At 39.3% G+C, this 21,872-nt stretch overlaps 1 protein-coding gene across 3 annotated transcripts in view; it reads left to right on the top strand.

Moving 5' to 3' along the window:
• The window catches only part of Ca-beta (Calcium channel protein beta subunit), a 228,062-nt gene extending 210,985 nt beyond the window's left edge, over positions 1-17,077 (top strand). For 2 of the 3 annotated variants that reach the window (XM_076179628.1, XM_076179620.1), the window contains exons 9-10: positions 5,053-5,106; positions 8,225-17,077. In XM_076179628.1, coding sequence (XP_076035743.1) covers positions 5,053-5,106; positions 8,225-8,508 — 338 coding nt within the window. In that variant the 3' untranslated portion in view covers positions 8,509-17,077. The remainder of the gene's footprint in view (positions 1-5,052; positions 5,107-8,224) is intronic. The other variant, XM_076179625.1, reaches the window with a different exon arrangement.
• Positions 17,078-21,872: the final 4,795 nt, after the last annotated feature.

Below are 21,872 nucleotides of genomic sequence, written 5' to 3'. Positions count from 1 at the left end.
AGATGCTACTGGGCATGAACAGGCAAAGACAGAGGGACTTGTAAATAAAGCCAAGGATGTGAATAAGAAAAGAACAAGAGAACAGGAGAAGAAAAACAGTAGTTCTTCTGGAGAATTTTGATTCAGAGACTGAAGAAATTATAATGAAATTATAATGAGTTAGTGACTGAATTTGGGAGGGTATGGAAAAGGAGAAAATTGAAGATAAATGTAGGTAAAAGTAAGGTGATGAGATGTACAAGGAGAGACAATGGCAGTGAGTTGGAAGTAAATCTTAAAGGAGAGAGACTGGAGGAAGTGGATAGCTTTAGGTATGTGGGGTTGCATGTGGCAGGAAAGGGAGGAATGGAGGTGGGAGTAAATTGTAGACTGGGAGAAGTAAGTAAATGGCTTGGGAAATTAAAAAAAAAGTCATGAGAAATAGACATTTGGGAATGAAAGCAAAGAGGAGACTATATTAAGGGAAGATTGTGCTGATGGCAATGTATGATGCATAGATCTGGAATTTAAGAGAGGCAGAGAGAAAAAGTTTAAATGTAATGGGTGAGATTCTCAGCCTTTTCAGTCATACAAGGAGAAATAAAATGCTCTAGATGTGGCATCATTTAAGAATCAAATAGAAAGAGGGGACTTCTGTGTTTACATAATTGAAAAGGTGAACACAGTTTACAGGAAATATCTATTTGGGATAGGAGGACTTCACAAAGACATAGGAATAATTAGAAAAAAATCCCACGTGTCTGAAGAATCTGAAAAAATAAAATTTTCTGTATAGGTGATGTAACCCAAGCTGGAACCATACATTGATTTAAAATGAGATATCATCACCAGAGAATAAGAGACAGGACCCCATAAGCACACCTCTTTTCCTGTATGCCACAATTAGGTAATGACATGAGGGAAGGTATAAGTTATGCTTACACGTTTGCAGATGATGCAACTATCATGAGAAGATGATCTAGATCTAGCCACTGTATTTACCTGGAACCAAGAATGAAAAACTTATTTCAATACTGCCAAGCCACTGTTATCATTCTTTGTGCATCTAATTACTAGTTTTGCCCATTCCAGTGGTACATATGAACTCAGAAACCGAAAATAATCTCCATAAAGCAGCATCCAAAAATGATTGCCTCACAGTTCTTCACAAGAACCCTCAGTCCCACCCCTCGTATAACATTGGTACAACTAACTGAACATTTTGTTTAAAAACTACACTTGTAACATACCACTCAAACATCTACAAGAGTCTACCATTTTTCATTCTATCCAGGCATTCACCCACTCCCTTTACTATCTCATCTCCACATCCACTTTTCTATTCAAGACCCCATATGACCCCAAATACTTAAAAATACATCTCAAGCCCCTCATCCCTCACACTTTGTGTCTTATCACTGCCATTGTTGACCCCAACAGGATATCCTTATTCACAAATCAAAATTCTCCTCATATTTTTGGTTGCCTGTGGTGGTGAATGGAGGAGTGGAGATAGAGATGTATTACAGAGCAAAGGAACCATGTGATTGGGTAGAATTAAAAGTGTTATGTGAAATAAATATTTAGTGATGAATGTAAAGAGAAGGTAGTGTGGAGCTGAGGCATGTCATTTATAAAGGGAGATAGAGAGGCTGAATGTTTTCAGAATGAAGTGCTTGAGAAATACACTGCCTCCTGGATATGTATGCACATGGACCCCAAGTATTTAATTTTTACTGCCTCAGTATGACTTCTCTCTGACAATCATCACTCCTATACATAATGGTTGGCACAGCTTTTTGTTTCACACATTTCTTTCATTGTTTCCACCATCATCATTTTATTTCACCATACAAATTTCAAGACAACTGCCTTTTCCCAGTCCTACACTATGATCAGACTTTTGATTCATTCTTTTCCTTTCATGTTTATCTATTCCTCAATATGTGTAACTCTTTACATGTTCTTGCTCACCTTCCAGCTTCATAGAGATCTGTGGGGGGGCCTAAGTACCACGTCCAACAAATGTGGGGTTTTGGGTTTCAAATCTGTGAAGCTCAAGGCAATAAGTGTATTTTATAAAAGCAATTGTATTCAGGTGCTGATGTATTGTTTGAAAGACTTGTGTGGATGTTTAATGTTATTTTTTCTCTTTCTTAAATGTCTGTTTTGTATGTTACAGTATTTGGAGGGAAGGGTATGTGAAGATTTACTTTTTAAGTTCTCAGAATTTACCTTTATTATATGCAGCCTTCCCATTATAAATTTATCTTTATATTTGAACAAATTTTGCTCAGTCAACTGTTTATAATCTATTTATTTACAGCCAAATCAAAGAAAAAAGGGAAAGCTAAATGAGGAGGTAAAAGTCCTGTGTTAGGTAGACGCGGTTGATAGAATGGCTCTGGTTAGATCGTTGGCTGTTCCATGTACTTATCCTCCCCTCCTGTTCAGTCTTGCTATTCTCAATCTCCTGTTTTGCTACTGCTGTTGTCTCAACTTGCCTGCCTCACAGTCCCATGCAGTTACCCAAGTGGAAAAATAAATTGTCCAGTGGGTATGACATGATGTTCTTCTATTCCCACTGGACCATGTGAGTCCTTGTGACCAGTCAGTTTAAAATTTCTAATGCTATTTAAGAGAAAGGCTTAGTATTCATCCTTTTTTGTGTTAGCATTACTTAAAACAAAAATACAAAACACAAAGGACTGTGGTTGCAGCGACTGGGGCCATTTTGTTTAATGTTGCAAGTGGAATTTGGCACACCTTCCTCAAGTAGTTGGAAAGAAAACCATTGCAGTATATATCTGTTTGTCTCTTGTGAACACATGAGGTCAAAACAGCTTGAGGCAAAGCTTAACATGGAGCTTTTGATGTCTTCTAGAAAGGCCTAGATATTATCAAAATACTTCTACCTTGCAATCCTAGATTCCCCAAGTATTAGCCACTTAGGTTCTGTAAGAAAAAAATAAAAACACTACATTGTTTAGAAACGCTATTGTTTCCCTTACTTCCAATTTAGGCCAGTCATTTGTAACCCTTTCAGCCTGTGTAGGTAATTTTTCCTCAAGATGCAGATAGTTCCTGGCTGTTTCTCATAATTTATAAGTTATAAAAAGCTGTAGCCTCCCAGTGATATATGCCAGGACTTGGCTATAGAAAAGGAATACCTAATATCCACCAGGTGTTTATTGTAAGACATCTGGCTAAGCCTGTTATTTCCAAAACTGCTGCTTTTTCTTTTTTGTTTTTCTTCCAGACTCATCCCATTTCCTTGTGAATATTTTGTTTATATATAACTTGTTAAGGTTATATTTGAAGATTTGGTTGTCTGTTACACTTGTAGAATGTGACTTATTCTTTCAAAACTTACCAGAATAGAACATTCTGGTGTTTTGAATGTCTTTTCAGAATCCTACTCTCATCTATGCAGATAGCAGACATTATCTACTAAGAACAAAACTGAATCTTTCCAACTCTTCTTTATATCTGATCATTCCAGCTACATACCTGAAACATTTAATCTGCTTTTTATCCTCCATGGTTGAAAGCCATTTTAATCTATTTCCATTCTCAGTATGTAAAGAATTCACCAAGCATCAATAGGGAGAAATGTGAATTTAGTTGTGTAGTAGGTTCTTAATACCAGAGTAGAAGGTGAGCTCATAGATGGAGTAGTATGTGGAATGTAATAGTTTTGCATTGATCATTCTGTTAAATGTAGTTGGTAAGGTGTATGAAAGGATGTTAATCAAGAGGAGGGGAACAGAGGAAGCAACTGGGGAAGAGAAGGGCGGGTCTAGGAAAGGAAGAGGGTGCATAGATCAAGTTTTTGTAGTAAGATAGTTATAGAGGTGAGGCACAGTTGGGGATGGAAAGAGAACTAGCGGATAGGATTGAGTGCTGAGATAGTTTGGGTGTACAGAAAAAAGGAGTGGTGAAAAAATAGCAAAAAAGTGGAAATGGATGGAAGGAACTTGAGGAGAAGACCAAGATTAGGGAGAATGGATGAGGTGAAGGGAGCATTGTAGTCAAGAGGAATGTGTCAAGAAAGGAAGAGCTTGCAAAATATAAAAGTTAATGGAAAGTGGTCACAAGTGAATGAAAAAATTATGTGGCATAATGGAATATTCTTTGTGTTTTCTCCATTAGCTTTTCAAGTAGTTGAGAGAGCAGGGGGTCATCATAGAATGAAGAAATTGTGGTATACCAGCTCCAGCTGTTAGGCCCTTGATAGGAAGGATGAACAAATGGGTGTGGGATGAAAAGGCCTTTTGGGATATATATGCATCACTTGAAGCTTCATTATTACCTTGATATTTTTCCTCCACATATACCAAAAGACCTTTTCCCACTACAAGGTGGATGCATTTAAAAAGAAAAGATTGTATTAAGAGATACTTATGACACCAACAACTTACTAATGTCTGAGTTCCACTTTCATCAAGCGGATGAGTTAATCACTGATTTATTATCCCATCAATAATATCTTGGCTAAACTCTATGGGGATCACCTCTTTTACATTTGTGAGTTTAATAGGTTGTCATCTTTTCTCTAACTTTAATCCTATTGTAATACCTACTTTGCCCCACAATATCTGCTTAATGCAACTTCAAGTGCTTTTAACATCTTTCCTCTCTGTAGGATAGCTTACAGAACTACAAAAGTTCTCCTTGCAGAACAGCTTATGGTCCTCAACATTGTGTTATCACAAATCTTAGAAATAGAATGTATATATATATATATATATATATATATATATATATATATATATATATATATATATATATATATATATATATATATATATATATATATATATATATATATATATATATATATATATATATATATATATATATATATATATATATATATATATATATATATATATATATATATATATATATATATATATATATATATATATATATATATATATCCCCACCTTCCTGCTCATGAACATGTGAATTTGGAAGTAGCTACTGCCCAATATGTCTTGAGCAGCTGGCCCCAAACTGGTCAGTGATATCTATGCCTTTCTTGTGCTTAATGTGGTGGTTGTCCTGCAGGCCCCCCCGGGCAGCCAGGTGGTCGAGACTACCCGCGCTACCCTGAGGAGAGAGGTAATGAAGGCCCAGATGACTACTACTTCTACTAGTAGTGGTCCGCCCACACTCACGGCCCGCCCCGCCCCGCCCCGCCCCGCTGCGTGCACGCGTGCGTGCTCGCTCGCTCGCTCGCCTGGCGGGGAGGGGCGTGGCGTAGCGAGTCGGCGCGCAGCAGCTCCTCGCCGGTATATTCAGTTGTGCACAACTTGCTGTGTAGGCTCGTCCCTAGATGCCCCCTTAATTTATTAATATCTAACCGGTCAGCCTCCTGTTCCACACATCCCCTCCCCACTTGTCCTGTTCCTGCCATTTCTCCTCCCTCCATCACACCCCATTTCTTAGAATGGTCACCATCCAACTCATGCCTGAAACAGACCCAGTTCTATCTTGAATTGTATGTTGCTTAAATCTTTCAGAACCTGTTGTTCTTTTGTAATTGACCTTCTCTGTCCATTGCCTTACCTGTTGTCCTTTCCTCAGAGAACTCCGGATTTTTTCCTTTTTTTTTTTCTTTTTTCTCCTAATTGTGCTTCATTTGGTTTTTTCATTGTTTTTGAGCCCTCAATGATTTATTTTTTTACACTTCTCCCCTGCAAGAAAGAACAGGGGCAGTAAATTGATTCTTTTTTCTCTTCTTCTTCTTCTTCTTCTTCATGGCATATCCTTTAATCATATTCCTTACCTCCTTCTACACTTCCACATTCCTTGACTTTCCTTCCATATAATTTCTTTTCACAGCCTTTGTGCAGCTTCTTGCTGCTATTTAGTTATACCAGATAAATCAGTTCATCTTCAGATGCAACACTTATTTTTCATGCCATTTTTGTAAATCAGCTCTTCAAACTGTCAATGCAGAGACCACAACTCAATGGCCCTCACTTCCATTATTAATCTCCAGAAATATAGGACATAGCCATATGCTCCTGATGAAAAATGGATGAGCTGCATTATCTCTTCTTGGAACATTACCACCTTCTGAAATTTCCAAGCATAATTGTTAGAATTAAATATTTACCGTATATATTTTGTCTTAATTTTTTTTCTTTCCTCGACTTTTTTTTTTTTCTAAGGGATCAGACTTTTTTAACAATGGGTTTTTTATTTGTATTTCTTTACTTTTGACATTAATCTGTTAACTTAGATCATTGATAAGTGAAAATATATATATATACATTTTTTTTACCACATTTTTACAACCAAGAAATACATATTCCCAGCCTTATTACAATAATTTTGGGTCTTTGTACTATTATTTTGAAGCCAAGGATAGCAAAACTAATTCTTCCAAACATTGTTTCCTAAACATACACCTTTGATTCCAATATAAAAAAGCCTTTTCCTGTCTTCATGAGTAGTTTAAGCACAACTCCTTTAATACTGATTTATGGGATTTTGTACTAGGTAATACTAAGCAGATTCATGCAGCTGATTGGAGTAGGAGGGACTTGGGTTTAAATAGGGTGGGTCTCTTATTTAAACAGAAGTCATCCCTTCTATTCACAATAGTAAAATCCCATCATTTTAGGCAATATAACTAGTCAAAATTATATTCGCAAATGCCCTGACCTAGTTTTCCAATAAAAAAAGCCTTTCATAGCATCATCTACAATCCAAGGCCTCATTGTTAAGGCAATATTTCCCATATCCATATATCCACTGTTAAGACATGTAAGATCTTGAATTACGGAGTCTTTTCCTTTGGTAACCACTACCACCCCTAGTTTTGAGGCCCTACAGTTGTATGCTTAAAGGAAAATGCATGATCTATAATCATGCCATCATAAGTCTATCACAGTGATAGCCATATTTCCTTTAAGCATGCAGTCTGTAATAGATTCAATGTGTGATCTTCTGCCCCACATTTCCATCAAGGCATACAATCTTTATATCCAGTGAGTCACTTTAGCTCCTATTATTACTTTGAAAATATATAACATATTTCATAGATTTTTGGTTGAGGTAAAACTAGACAATTTCACTGAAATGAAGCTCTACTCTGTAAGGGAGGGGTGTTTCAATCTGTGAATACATGGATATAGTATCACCCAAAACAATGATTTATAAAGAATATCATGGTATTAAAGGAGTTAATCATATTACATACACTAAGCTCAATAGCCTCTTTATTCAATTCCCAACTTTTTTCCAAAGTTCCAGTGTCCTCTTTTCCTAAAATGCAAACTTCCCAATTTAAGGCAGTAATTCCCATTACTTGATTTCAGATCCCATTTCTTATTGACAACCTTTCCCAGTGCAAGTTCTTCCTTCTCCCAGTACCCAGTTCTTCCCTTTGCCTAACATTGATTGGTTTGGTAGTTGTGCTTACTCGTGTTTGTTTTTCATGTTTATAGTTATACTTAATATACATAACTTTATTTTATTTAACCTTTTCTATGAAACCTCTGCCTTCCTCTGTTAATCAAAATTTCATGTAGTAGAAATTCTTTTGTCTTTGTTGACCTTTTTATCAGTTAGAACTAAGAGCAAGTTCGGAGATAATATGATGATTCTTGGTCATACCTGTTCTTAGCTCTTAAGTCTTGAATTACTCACCATTCTATGTAGTTGAGTTTTCTTTTTTAACTGATTTTGGTTTGATTTGGTTTGGTGGCTGCTGCTGCTGGTGCTGCTGCTGGTGCTGTTGTTGGCGTTGTTGGTTGCTTACTTGTTTATTCATTGTAACTAAAGCTCATTAATTAGCTTTAACTAGATCTAACTCACTAGTTAAATTCTCACAACTTTATCATTAAGTGACTCAGGTTTCAACAGTTTTATTCAATTCCCTCTTGGTACTGATACTTTTCCCTTGAAGCCCCCTTTACTGGAGACTCAAGCCTTTTCCACTTTGTTATGCAGATCAGTATTCATCTTTAATGACTTGAAAACCTTAACCTTTTCATTACTATGCTCCACTGCATAGATTTTGTCACAAATACCAGGTAATTTTGTTATACAGCTGGAGGAGTAAATGATCAATATCCAAGGTCTTCCTACCTCTGAGCTTCATAAAAGTTATCAGGTGTTTGCCAAAACAAAATATATACAGTGTACCAAGGTACTGAAAAAGTTGAAGGTAAATCTTCTTCCTCCTCTTTTTATTAACACACCCTGACAAGGCTTTTCACTGTTCCAGTTCATCGTGGAGGCCCAACAGGTCATGGAGGAAGCAGCAGCAGCAGTCGACAGCCACCGCCCATGCAAGACCCCAGGGACCTCCGAGATCCAAGAGACCTCCGTGACCACCACCACCACTATCACCATCACCACCACCGTGACGACGACTACAGGATGCCCCAGGACACGTTATTATATGAACGACCACCACCAGAACGATCTGACCGAAGACGACTTCCTCCTCGTGATGATGACTACCACTCGCCACACCGACCTCCCACACGCCAGGCCCTCAACGTTTAGTGTCTGCTCAGCCTCTTGTGTGTATGTGTACATGTGTATACGTCCATGTGTGTATGTGCATGTGTTGTCCTGAACACGCATGTACAGAAAGTGGGAACAGTGACTATTCATGTGATTGAAGATGATGATAACAACGATAGCAACAATAAGGGCCCACCTCCCCAGTGTAAGGTGTACTCGATACTGTGGTGTCCTCGGAGATGCCATCCATTAACTACATCATCACACCACATTTCAGTGTGATGTCACATGATATTCCAGTGTTAAGAAAAAAATTAAAGACTCCAGTGGGATTGTCATGCAGGTGGGGAGGAAAGACAAGAAACTCACCTTCTCTTGAAAGTGTAATTCTCGGTTCTTTACCACCACCTGCCTTTGGCCAACCCAGGATCCAGTTCATGAAATGAAGTAACTTGAAGGGAAAGACAAAGGAGATGCTGAAGTTGACAGTCTGGGTGTTGTAGACACAATGTTGAACATGTTCCTGGTGTGTTGGATCCCTCAGCATAATGTGCCCTATGGCCTTACGCCTCAAATCCGCCTTTCACTTCATCTTACAGGATGCCTCCAGTGAAGGGAGTTCCCAGCACTTTCAAGAAGACTGTTTGGAGTTCAACAAAACAAGTTAATAGATTTTTCCAACCCACCATTCCTCTGCCAAATGGATCCTACTCCTCTTCTGCTGCCATTACCTCCCCCTGGTGTCATGTGGCTTCAGGAAGGATAACAGAAAAATTTCACGTGTGCCATGGAATAATATTTTGGTCTGTGCAGCCTTAAGCTGAACAGACCTCATTACATTCACCCCCAATTTCTATTTTCCACTCCTTATCAATGCTCCTGCCTTGATGATTAGTACGGATCATCCAGTTAGGGCAACGAGAACTCCAGCTGCAGTTGCAGTGTCCCCTGATTCTGGTTCTCCTACCATCAGTACTTTTAAGTAAATACAACAGCATTATGTCTGCTACTTCCTTTCAGATGTCCAGACATAAAGAGCCACACCAGCCTCATGGGAAAGCTTTATCTCTTCTTTCCTTGCTGCTCCACTCCTCTCTTTCTAAATGCCACAACAGTACTTGACCTGTGTACATCTTTCAAACAAATAACTTTGGTATCCCATACTGGGTGGATTAGATTTTTCAACTTTTAATGTATGGCTGTGGGACAGTGAGGTTATTTCCTAGACTTTGCATGACAACAGTGGTTCATGTTCCTCTGAATTTGTCGTGTATTTACGTCTGTTGGTTGAGAGTAGACTGAAGAAACAGGACTTGGCAGTGAAGTGATGGTCCTTCACCGTTCTTCTCTTCATAACAAGAGTATAGTTTGTGATAATTTGTGAGGCTGGGACCTACATTCTGTGTTTTCAAAGGCAGATGTGCTGATCAATAGAGGCTTAAGACTTCAAAAAAAGGTTTCATTGAGGTTCTTTTCAGAGTTGTGGGATATTCTTAAGGATTTGAATGTAGAGTAATTTCATAGCATTTTCATGCTGAGTGCCTGTTTTGGATGGAAGGTCTGTCATCAGCTAAGGTCATAGATGATGAGATGGTACACACAGGTTTTAAGGCAGCAGCATCCTGCATCTTCATTATGCATTGTACAAAACTGTGTTACATAAGGCCAAAATGCCATGAAAGACCACAGTATCACAAAAGTTTCACGCAATTATTGTGATTTTATATATATATACATATATGTCATTATTGTGACTCATATTTTGACAAATATTGCATAAGCCTGCTTTCTTTTCTGTTGTCATTTGAGGTAGTTTCTGGCTCTAATAGCCAAAGACTGGATAGTAGAGCTTCAAAGATTCTTGGCAAAAGTGTAATGAGGAATTTTAGAACTTAAGGAAAAAAAAAGCATCCCTTTCAGCTGAACAGAATCACATGGTATTTGCCAAAACAAAATCTGTGAAAGATTTCACTGGATTGAAGGAGATTAATCAAGATGGTCTTCAGTCCAGTGTCTGTCCAGCTTGAAAAAAAAATGTGGCACTACCCACAAAAAAAAAAATAATAAACAAAAATATGTGAAAAGCATCATTGGGTCCAAAGGGTTAAGAATAGTCTGGAAGGTCCAGTTTGGAACGCTCTTATAAATGGAGTTTGGTAGGTGTTTGTCCACTGCAGCTCTCCATATTTATGAGCATTTGTTGTGATGGTTATGATAACTGTTGTGGCTAGAAATGAACATTAGGAAGAGGCAGTGTGTATCTATGTATGTATGTAAAGTATCAATCTGCCTTTGTGTATAAACCAGCACCATCATCAACTCTGAAGCCTAAAGAGGTGTATAGTCATACAGCTTCAGATTTCCAGAATTTTATTCAGTCACACGCACTACAGGATCAAGGACATTTTCAGAATTTAAGTTATGGTACTTGGTACTACTGCAGATGGAATGATGGTATTATGCGTGAATGCAAATCTAAATTAGTGAAATACCAGAAATGCCTCCATGAAATAACAAAAAGTTGATGAAGTAAGAGACACTTCCTGTGCAAGAAGTGATGGTAGAATTTTTAAAACAAGTGGAGTTGGTAGTTCTCGTGGTCTTGACCTCCACATTCAGGGCATCCTTAGGTTTTATAAGAATAACTGCTTATCCTTAGCTTGTTGCTACATGCTCTGGCACAGCGTCCCAGCCTACTACAGCACTTGCAATCTGTTATCAAATGACATCACATCACCACCATTTCTAGTGATAATCCTGATTGTACTGTTACTTCCATTAGCTTCCATCTTGACTTCACCAACATTCACTCAAGTCATACCACTTTCATGAAGGCACCACCATCACTGCACTGCCATCCCCCAGTTGCGATCATGTCTTCATCCCCATTACTAGCAACAAACACTGCACTAAAGCATCACCTCCAATCTTCCCTGCATTGCTACCCCACACTAGGAACCACTGCTGCACTGCCACCTTCACTATTCAATCACCTCTTCCACCACCACTTCAACTATTGATAATTATTTCATTACCAACTTCTCTAGCAGTCATTACCCTACCACATGATCACAGTAATACTCATCATAAGTATTCCACAAACTTCACTAGCAAGCATCTTGCACTGCTACCTCCATTAGGAAACTATCACTTGCATTGCTACCTCCACACCTTACCCTACACACTTTTTCTGTGACACTCATTTGACACATTGTTGCCAAATACATCTTGCAGAACCATTTTAAACTTTTTTTCCAACACCCAAGAACAGTTCTTGCACGATGAGATGATGCCCAGCACTGCCAAGTCCTGACCATGCATGAGCACAGCCCCAAACATGCATTGTATCAGCCATGAGCCAAAGCAACATCAACCTTTCATAAGTTTAGATTACTTCCTTCCTGACCTCAAAATAAAAATAAAAACAAATACCATATGTTTGAAGACATCATGACAGCTATAACCAAATCGTGTAAAACACACACACATCACGGGACACCATGAGCATAGCTCCCCTTCCCGTAAAATACAACTAGGTAAATATACATACACACACATACACACACTAAGGGAAGAAGAAAAAAGTGACATGATAGCTAAGTTTAGAACAGGGAGGGGAGTGGACAAAATTAGCAAGGGATCTCTACATTATGAGTGACAGGAGTTCATAGAAAAGAAAACTAGAAAAAATAATGATAAAGTGCATGAAGGATATCAAGAAGCACAATTTTTTGTACCAATGTATTAACTTCAGAAATAATTTAAAAAGAATAACATTAACTTAATACTAAGTTTGACAGATCGAGACAGAGATAGGACCCCATACATGTAGATCTTGTCCTGTAAATTAGAATTTGGGAAATACAGTTTGGGTGTACATGGAATGCCTGTCAAGCAGGGAAGAGGAAGTGCAAGAGACAGAGGTGAATGGAGGGAGATTATGAATGGATAAAGAGATGACATGACCTGAAGGATGTTCTTATCTTCTTAATTAATTTTTAATGAACAAGGAGGTTAGATTGGGGCCATGGGTTGCCATAAAATTAAGTGGTAGAGGTAAGACAGCTATGGCTGCCAGGCCCTGAAGTGGAAGTGCTATGCCTTACTGCACTGCTTTTGACCCAAGCCGTGTGGAAGTGGACAGGGTAATCTTTCGTCCACAAGGTGCCAAGATGGGAGGGGTGATTGAACTTGTTTTATTTATGATGTGGGTTTGTGCTTTGACTCGGCCACACCCTTATTAAGAAGAAAGATGAGAATTACAAGTTGTCAGATGATGGGATGTGTTAATGGAGACCAAAATTGAAAAGTATTTTCAAAGAAAAATAAAAAAAATAATAATACCGGTATTTGAAATGAAAGTAAGAAGTTATCACTAAAGTGTAGATTGGTTTAATTCAGTTTAATGTCATGGAACTTCTCAGAGAGGTCTAAGATGGTGTTCCCCTTATGGAGGACGTTTTGAAGCATGGGAATTTAATGGAGCAAGCAAACTCACCTGCCATAAGCAGCCTCAACCCATTTCCACTCCTGACCTCTCACCCAAGTTATGATGCTTTCTTTCCACTCCCATTCTACTTCACTTCCATGTTTCTCACTCTAGCCATCCTCAAAACACCTATCTTACTCTCAAACAAATCTAGGGTTTTCCTTTCTGCCTCCCTGTATACTAAAATTAGGTCAATAAAGATTAATAAAATTAGATACACACATACACAAACAAATTTTAGTCTTATAGATGGAAGATCATGTGTATCAAACCTATTAAGTTTTTATCAAGAATGCTTGATGTGATCCAAGAGAGGGTTGGATGGACTGTATACTTGGATCTGAAGAAAGCCTTTGATAAAGTATCTCATTTTTGTGAAAACAGGAATATTGGAGAACTAGATAAGCTCCTTTGATGAATAAAATTTTTCTGGTAAGACCAGTTCATGAGAGGTGACCACCAGAGTCCCACAGAGATCAATTCTGGCACCTGTAATATTCTTGATAGATATATGAATGACATAATAGAAGGTATAACAAGCTACACAAACATATATGCAAGTTAATACAAAGATCATGAAAATGAAGAAGACTACAAAATATTACAATAAACACTTGACAGTATATATGTATGGAGTCATAAAAAATTAGCTTTAATGTAAAAAATGCAGAGTACTGGAAATTGGTACAAGCTCAAAAGGACCAATAAATTACTTCATGGTTAAGATAATTAATTACAAGTGGCTTACAACTGCATGGACAAGATTAAAAAAAAATGAAACTGCCCAATCTATTCCAGATTAGAACAGGGCAGCAGTGGTGTGGTTTAGTATAAACAAGACTGTAAATACAGAGAGCAACAACAAAATTGGTTCCTAGACATTAAAGGGAACAGATTAAATTGATTGAAAAGATCTCATAGTCTGGGATGAGTCGTAAGGTCAAGATATAAACTGAAAAAAAGTCTTAAATTGTTTTACAAAATACAACCTTCCATAAAGATACACTAACTCTTGGAATAGCTAAGAAGGTAACATATCCCAAGCTAAATCCATAAGCCATTTCAAAGCTAAGTATGACTACAGGAGAGATGAGATCTAACAAGCATAATTCCTTTCATGTACATAACAATTAGTTACACATACACAAAGAAAGAGAGGAGACCCCCACAAGTGTAACTCGTATCCTGCATACTACAATTAGGTAAATACACAAATATAACCACACAAAAATGATGAATAAAGAACTCACTCCCACCAATGTAGGAAACTGTGATTACTGTTGTAATACACGTCTTGCCATCCCATCCCTGAACTATAGCACCTCTACATACCTCCTTCCTTCTATAGTGCCACTGTTGTAGCAACCGTGCTTTTCATGCTGACTTCACCCATGTGACACAACCACGTTATATAGTGCATTTATATATTATTCGGATATTGTCAGGAAATTCAAGAATAGTGCCTCTGTCATATTCAGTTCCAAGAAAAAAGTGTGCAGTTGAACATCAGTGACAATGGTCAACTTGAACAGTGAGAGCATAACATACCAACAAGAGCTTTTCTTTTGTTAAGCAAGATGTGACATTGGGTTGTACAAATACATGCCTTCACAAACATTTTATCACATGATTAAGTCATACATGTCATCTTTGCTAATGTAAAATGCAGACACTGCTTACATCTTCATGACATTGCAGTACAATATGCAGGCTCTGGTTCCTAACGCATATTGACAAGCGTCAGGGGGGCACAGAAGATTGGCAGCATAGCATAGAGTTGAGACTTTGGCATTTGTAGTTCCATTATGAAAAGGCTGCAGCAGCCTGGGCACTCTGCTCAAGTGATAGCTGTTTCCTATTTATTCGAATTTGAATTTTCCTTTGTAATATTTACAAAGAAACATTGAGATCTATGAATAGCACTATTATTATTATCACAATTAATCTCATAGGAATAATGTTTTTACATTGTTGCAACCTTCAGTAAACAAATATTGTATCAATAATTGATGCTGAAGAACAAACAGATTTGTTACTCCTTACATAATCAGGTTTGTCGTCACTTCAGAGCATAATATCCCAAGGCAATGAATGTGACATGCCATGTGCACATGCTGGGATATCGTGCTGTGAATAATTCTCCTGGTGAAGGACAATATTTATATTTTACCAGCAAAATAACCCTATGACGTCTTTGCTTTCCTTACCTGGCCCTGTACGACAACTGTGATCACTTTGTACCTTGGATGGTGATGGGCACCGGCTTGACAAGATATTTAAACGGGTGAGGAATACCAAGTGTAGTAGTCTTTAAAAATAAATAAAACTAATAGAAAATCAGTATGGTGGAGAATCAGCAAGCAGTGCACAGCAGCATATTTTGCCCAATCCAGTACAGCTGATCATGACAACTGTACCATACTACTGCAAGAGTGGTGCAAACACCATTTGGTACTGATAACCACTAGTGCTGCTGTTGCTGATAATGCCGGGAGACTTTTGTTTACTTTTTTTTTTTTTTTTTTCTTTGACTTCCTCAAGGTGAGCAAACGTGAAGGCTTTGGCGGCAAATGGCGTCCTTTTGTTCCCCCCTCTCTCCCTTCAGCGTTGCTGTGGTGTGCATTGTCGTGCCCCTCAACCAAATAAAATAAGCAAAAAAACAAAACAAAAAAAACAAAAAAAAAGATAAATATATATATATACATAAATATATATATATATATATATATAGATAATAAAACTATGGATTTTATGAACTGTGAATTTCTCTGGGGGGAAAAAGGGATTCAAACCATCTACACCACCCGCCTCTTTCTCCTTCTACATAATAGAGCATTTCCTACCTGATGATGAAAATAGTGATAATGATGATGGAATTAACCTTTCTTGTGTACCATCATATTTTCTTCTTTTTTTCTGACAGTATTGAATAAAATCAGTGAGACACATTTGCACCACAAAAAGTGAAATGACGTTCTCTGAGGGGGTTTTCTTGACAAAATGGAAGACGGATGGGATGAGATAACATAATCGATGGTGGATGACCTAATTCCTCCTGTGCATGTGCCTTTTACCTGGCTTTTGAGATCAAATCTTTCCCCGGGAATTGCCCTCCCTTTCCTCTGGTCTCTTCTAGCTTAAGTCTTTCTTTCCCTCTCTCACATCTGGCCGACAAGACAAGAGTATCTCTTAAGTGTCTCTTCCCACCCCTTAATCAACCAATTATACACGATAAGGTTGTGGAACCATTTTTGACAGGGACTTTGACATCGGAGTCACTTTGTGGCAATTTAACGATGTCAGTGGTGCCAATGTGTTTCACTTTGAAAATTATTGCGCGGTAACCCCTCCCTGGCTATTTCTATCACTTTCCTTCCACACTCCCTTCCCCTCCTTCACTCTAATCATCCTCATCACTCCTCTCCATCTCTCCTTCCACCATCATCTCTTGATGATCTTATTTCTACTACCATTTTCCTGGCTTCCCTCTCAGTCCCTCTCTCCTTGTTCTTCCATGGTAAGCCACTATTACTGGGGCCTAAGGCTGTCCTGCTACATACACAATGAACATCCATCACCTTAAAACTAGTTCTCAAGCACCACTATGATAAACAGCTGTTCTAACACACTTTCTGAAGTCTGGAAAAACCCTTAGGCTATGCCTTCAGATATGGACTAACTCTACACCTGCTTTCAAAGAAGTACATGCATACACTTACCTACATACTTTGCTGACTCAGCAATTTACCCGATATTCCTTCCTTTACTTTCCTGCCTCTCCCATTCCCTTTCACACACAATCCCCCCCCCACTCATCCTCTAGAGATAACATTCCACCTTTCCAATTCATATAACCTTAGTAATGTCCTGTGCCCAATATATTCCATTTGGATGAACACCAGCCTCTCCCATCCAGCAATGACCTGCCCCGAGTCCTTTTCCACCTAATTCTTATTACCCCTTCTTCTCACCCTGTAGCAAAATCCCTCCCCCATCCCTTACCCCTACCTACCCAAGGTTCCGTGTCTCAATTGACTGTATAACCTCATGCATGTAAAACTCACACATTACATTTTGTTGCCACATTTGTAAATAATAAACTTTTTATCATGACAATAACTGTTTTGCTTTTATTTACCTCCATGTGATCTACTTATTTTTGCTTCATGGAACTGTAACTACAAGAATATGCACATGCAACATTTTTCACATAAAAGCATAATCTTCAACAAACATCATCATGATATTTGATGTTAAAAAAAAAACTGCACCCTTCTAGAAAAACAAGTGAAATGCTGAAAAGGTTATTTGGGAAGAAAGGTGAAATTAACTGACCTATAAATCATCTCCAGCAATTAATCTATTGCCCGCCCCAGGTCTCTCCTGCAGGAAACCCAAGACACTCAGGTTGGTTGTAACAGCCATCAGATATGCCCCCAAGTGACTCGAGCAAGAGATATTGTGTTGTTGTCTAGGGAAGGGCAGTGTAGGATGAGGGATCAGTCTTCAATATGGTGGTTGCTTCTGAGGCATTTTGATTCTGTGACCAGGCCTCTTCTGTGTTTGTACCGTTTCAAAATTGGGTGATGGCCCAAACAATCATGCCACTGGTTTTTTTTTTTTTTTACCTTCAATAAAAGAGGGATTGTCAGCTGGCATTGTGCAGGGCCTGTTTTAAGCCTATTTGACCAATTTTATTACATTGGGCCCTACACTTCAAGGGGTCCCTTCATGGAAATGTTTCAGCCCAGACCTTCAAAAGAAAACACAGTGACAGATTTCATTCAGGTAAGGAAATAATAATACTGTAGTCCTTATAAACTGAGGGATTAGTGAACTGCTTAAGTTATTGCCCTTAATTGATTGTATTATCTCAGTTGGAGAGGTTACCAGCTAACTAGGAGAGGTTACTATGTAACTTGGGTGGTGACAATTGTCACGTGTTTGGGTTTGTGGCTTCTATCTTCTGTACATATTTTTTTTTTGGGGGGGGGGGGGTGTCTCCTGATGTAAGGTGATATGAAAGGTGACAGGAAAATTTCATTGTCATCATGACCCCGAAATGGGTAAGTGCCGCCCTGGGGCAAGTCGAAAAGTGCTGCCCCCCCCCACACCACCACTACTACCACCTTCCACATCTGATGGTCACTAGCACAATTCACATGTAACATTCATCCATAAAACAACATTTATACACACAACTCATGATAAATAAATCATGCATTAAAAGTACTAAATTAGGGGAAATTTGCTTTACCTTCTTTTCACTAAAAGTGCCGCTCCCCCAAAATGTGCCGACCCTGGGCATTGCCCCCCCTGCCCCTCCCCTTGTTGGGGCCCTGGCCAATATAAGTGGAGCAAAGGACTTCACAGTTTTCTTGGGTACATTTGAATCTATATATGACATGTGACTTCTGAAGTTCCTTACTCTCTTGGTTGGGGCTGTTTTTAAGTAGGAGGTGGCTAGTTCTCTTGTTCATATAATAAATGACTAAGAGGTCTTATAATAAATCACTTGAAGTAGCCAAAGTCAAAAGGCATAATTCTACTCCCATCCTTTCCATCCCCACATACTCCACTCCCATCCAATGCACCCTCCTCCCTCCCTCTTTTCTTGGCTCTTCATGGATGACGGGTCGTCCCTGCATCTCGCCCATTGCCCTGGGTCAGAAGCAATGCAGCAAGACGCAGGACATCCACTGTAAGGCAGCTTAATTTAATGAGCGACCCCCCCCCCACCTTCTTCCGTGGTTTAAGACTGCAAAGAATTGAAGTTCATTTGAGGGAATTGAAGAATACTCCGAAGCCTTATTAATATTTTTTTTTTTCAATTTGAAAGAGCAAAACTAAAAATGTTTGAGGTGAGGGGCACAAGCTTATGAACATCCCCTTTCCAGGCGTTTCTGGCATTCCAGCGCATGACCTAGGGTGCCTCGAAAATACTCGAAATTTCTTGAAGAGCATTTCCACTATTCAAACTCGAGAGCCCTTCATTCGTGGTTTAAGGTGACAAGGAATTTAAGTTCTTTCGAGGGAACTGAAAAATATTCCGGAGACTTCTTGACTTTTTTTCTGCTGGTTGACCACTTTGAGAACGCTAAAGTAGGAGCATACTTATAATGAATGACAATAATTCAATTATCAAAATTAATAAACAAGTGTAACAGTGTACAAGAAAAATAATCAAATAATGGTTGTGATGAAAGCGGCCATGCTGATAAAACCAATGACTCAACTACATATAAAGTCAAGAACAAAATATTTTTCCGTTCATTCATTACAGTAAAATAATGATGTCTTATTTTAGAGAATGGGGATAGCAGAGTTGCAATGTTAGTAAAATGCAGCACATAATACAAGACCAAAGTGAAACACACACACACACACACAGATGAAGAAATGGTGAAGAAAATTCTAATCACTCTGATAAGACCAAGATTGGAATATGCTGCAACGATGTGGTCACCAAGTACAAAAAAATGTATAAAAAAACTTGAAAGAATACAAAGAGCAATTACAAAATTGGCACCAACACTCTCAAAACTATCATATGAAGAGAGACTAGCAAAACTTGAACTACAGACACTAGAGCAAAGAAGAGAGGAGATTTGATAGCTATTTACAGAATCATGAAAGGCATAGAAATTATTGATAAGAGAGAATCTGATAAAATGGGATGATAGAAATACAAGAGGACACGGAAAGAAAATCAAGAAAGACAGCTACAGAAGAGATCTGAAAAAGAACAGCTTTCCTCACAGAGTAATAGACAGTTGGAACAAGTTAGATGAGAAAGTGGTGTGTGTAAAAACAATACATGAATTTAAAAATAGTTTAGATAAAATGAGATATGAAGACGGGACACCACGAGCATAGCTCCCCTTCCCGTAAAATACAACTAGGTAAATACACACACGCATGTGGATGGGTGTACAAGACACCAAATATTCTTTAGACTTGTCAGGATCATTTTGCCAGTTGGAGTCTGCACTTTATACTGAATATACGCTGAGATTGGAGGACCTGATTCTGATTGGCCAGTGAGCGAAATCCCTTCACAGTTTCTTCAAGGGCCTAAAACTTCTTCCATTTTGGCAGCGACGTATAAGACTTTTTCTGGACTTTGAGTGTGTTTTCCTTCTTTACAAACCTTTCTGTTTACTTCTCAGATTTTTCTTTTGCACTTTGGTCATTTTTCAAGTCAGCACATTATCTTCCGTTGATTATATCTATATAATGGAGCTAGAGGACCTATATGGGCTTCATTTCAAGGTGACGACAAAAATTTGTTCATGGTCACCGCCTCTGCCCTTTTTCTTCCGGTCCTACTTTTCCCTCTTTCTCTCCAAGATGAGGAGACTGTGGAAGTCAAGGAACGGCTCTGAGAGGACCTTCCTGTGGAAGCGCTTCGCACAGAGCTCGCGGTCGTTCCTGAAGAAGTGCACAGTGTGGCACCACGTCAGGATGCCCAGGATTGTTCCTGGGACAACCGACACGACCAGGAGTGCTGCCTGGCACCACACTCCTCCCTCGCCCCCCGTCATGGCGAGGTTGACCACCGTGGCGATGCAGCTGGCGCCATGGAACATCGTGGCGGACCAGAGCATGGCGAAGAACTGGGGATAGTTTCGACCCCTGACGCAAATACCCAGCAGGTAACAATGGTGGTCTCTTTCCTGAATACAGACGCGGCACTCTTTGCAGTGCCGGTCACGGGGACCTTGCCAGTGGCGGCATACAAGGCAGAACCCGTCGACAGGTTCGAGCTCTTCTTCTGCTCTCTCTGGGTCGTATCTCCAGGGACCTCGGCCGGGGTTCCTCGTGATGATGAAGCCGAGGAATCCGCTGGAGAGAACAAGGAGCTGGGCCAACAGAACTACGAGTCCGGGGGAGTTCTCAATCCAATAGTGTCCTTGTCCCGCGATGAAAAGTCCGAAAGTGGCTCCAAGTGTGGCGTAAAGGGCGATCCTGATGAAGTGGTGAAGCTTGAAGATCATCTCGTCGATTCTCTGGAAACAATTTCTAGAAGACAACCGGGGACAAAACCATCGAGGGAAAACAAAAAAATTTTGGGGCCCAGATGGCGACCCGAACAAGACGTAACCAGCCCCACACCTCATATCCTCTACCTATGCCCATACACTGTTATATTTCAACTACACTTATATGAACTGCACATATACACATGTTGACTATTCTATACACACATACACACACATGTATATATATATATATACACACATTTGTGTGTATACACACACACACACACACTTTCGTCGGATGGACGGCGAAGATTGGAGTTCCGAAGAAAAAGAAAAATTTATGTGGATCTCAACGTCAAGGAAGTACCTTATTGTATTTATAGGGAAGGGGAAAGCTCGTGGTGTAGTGGGAAGGTGAGGAAAAAGGAGAAGGGAAGGGATTACTGAGGGAAATGGAAGGAAATGAGGAAGGAGGGGACGATGAAGGGACTAACAAAAATGTAAAGATTAGAAATATAGATAAGAGCAGCACAATGGAAGGTGAAGATAATAATTTCCAGGGATTTAATGGGGGGGGGGGATACCAACCTTAGGGCCTCTGGCACCCATACTGTTTGCCTCAGCAGTATCCAAGTGGACTCCACTGCAGCCCTGGCTGCCCTCGACCTGTGGGTGAGATGGGTAAATCAGAGCAGGAGACCAAAACAACCCAAAATAAAAAAATCTCAAAGGGTAGCCATGAATTTTGCCAAAAATCCGAAGGTCACCAATTTAGCCCAAACTTACCCAACAGGAAGAGAGTCGGGGACAGTGCACGGCAAAGTTGACGCGAGGTGCCAGGGCCCAAGGGCGTAGCACCCCTCCAAAATTGGGCCTTTTCTTACTTTTGGGCCTCTGGTGCCCGTACTGTTGGCCATCTCAAAAAGACTACC

This window comes from Oratosquilla oratoria, chromosome 3, assembly GCF_046742065.1.
Source record: "Oratosquilla oratoria isolate Oo_2021 chromosome 3, ASM4674206v1, whole genome shotgun sequence".
NCBI lineage: Eukaryota > Metazoa > Arthropoda > Malacostraca > Stomatopoda > Squillidae > Oratosquilla > Oratosquilla oratoria.
Note: the sequence above shows the minus strand (reverse complement) of the source record. Positions and strands in the feature narration are given on the sequence as shown.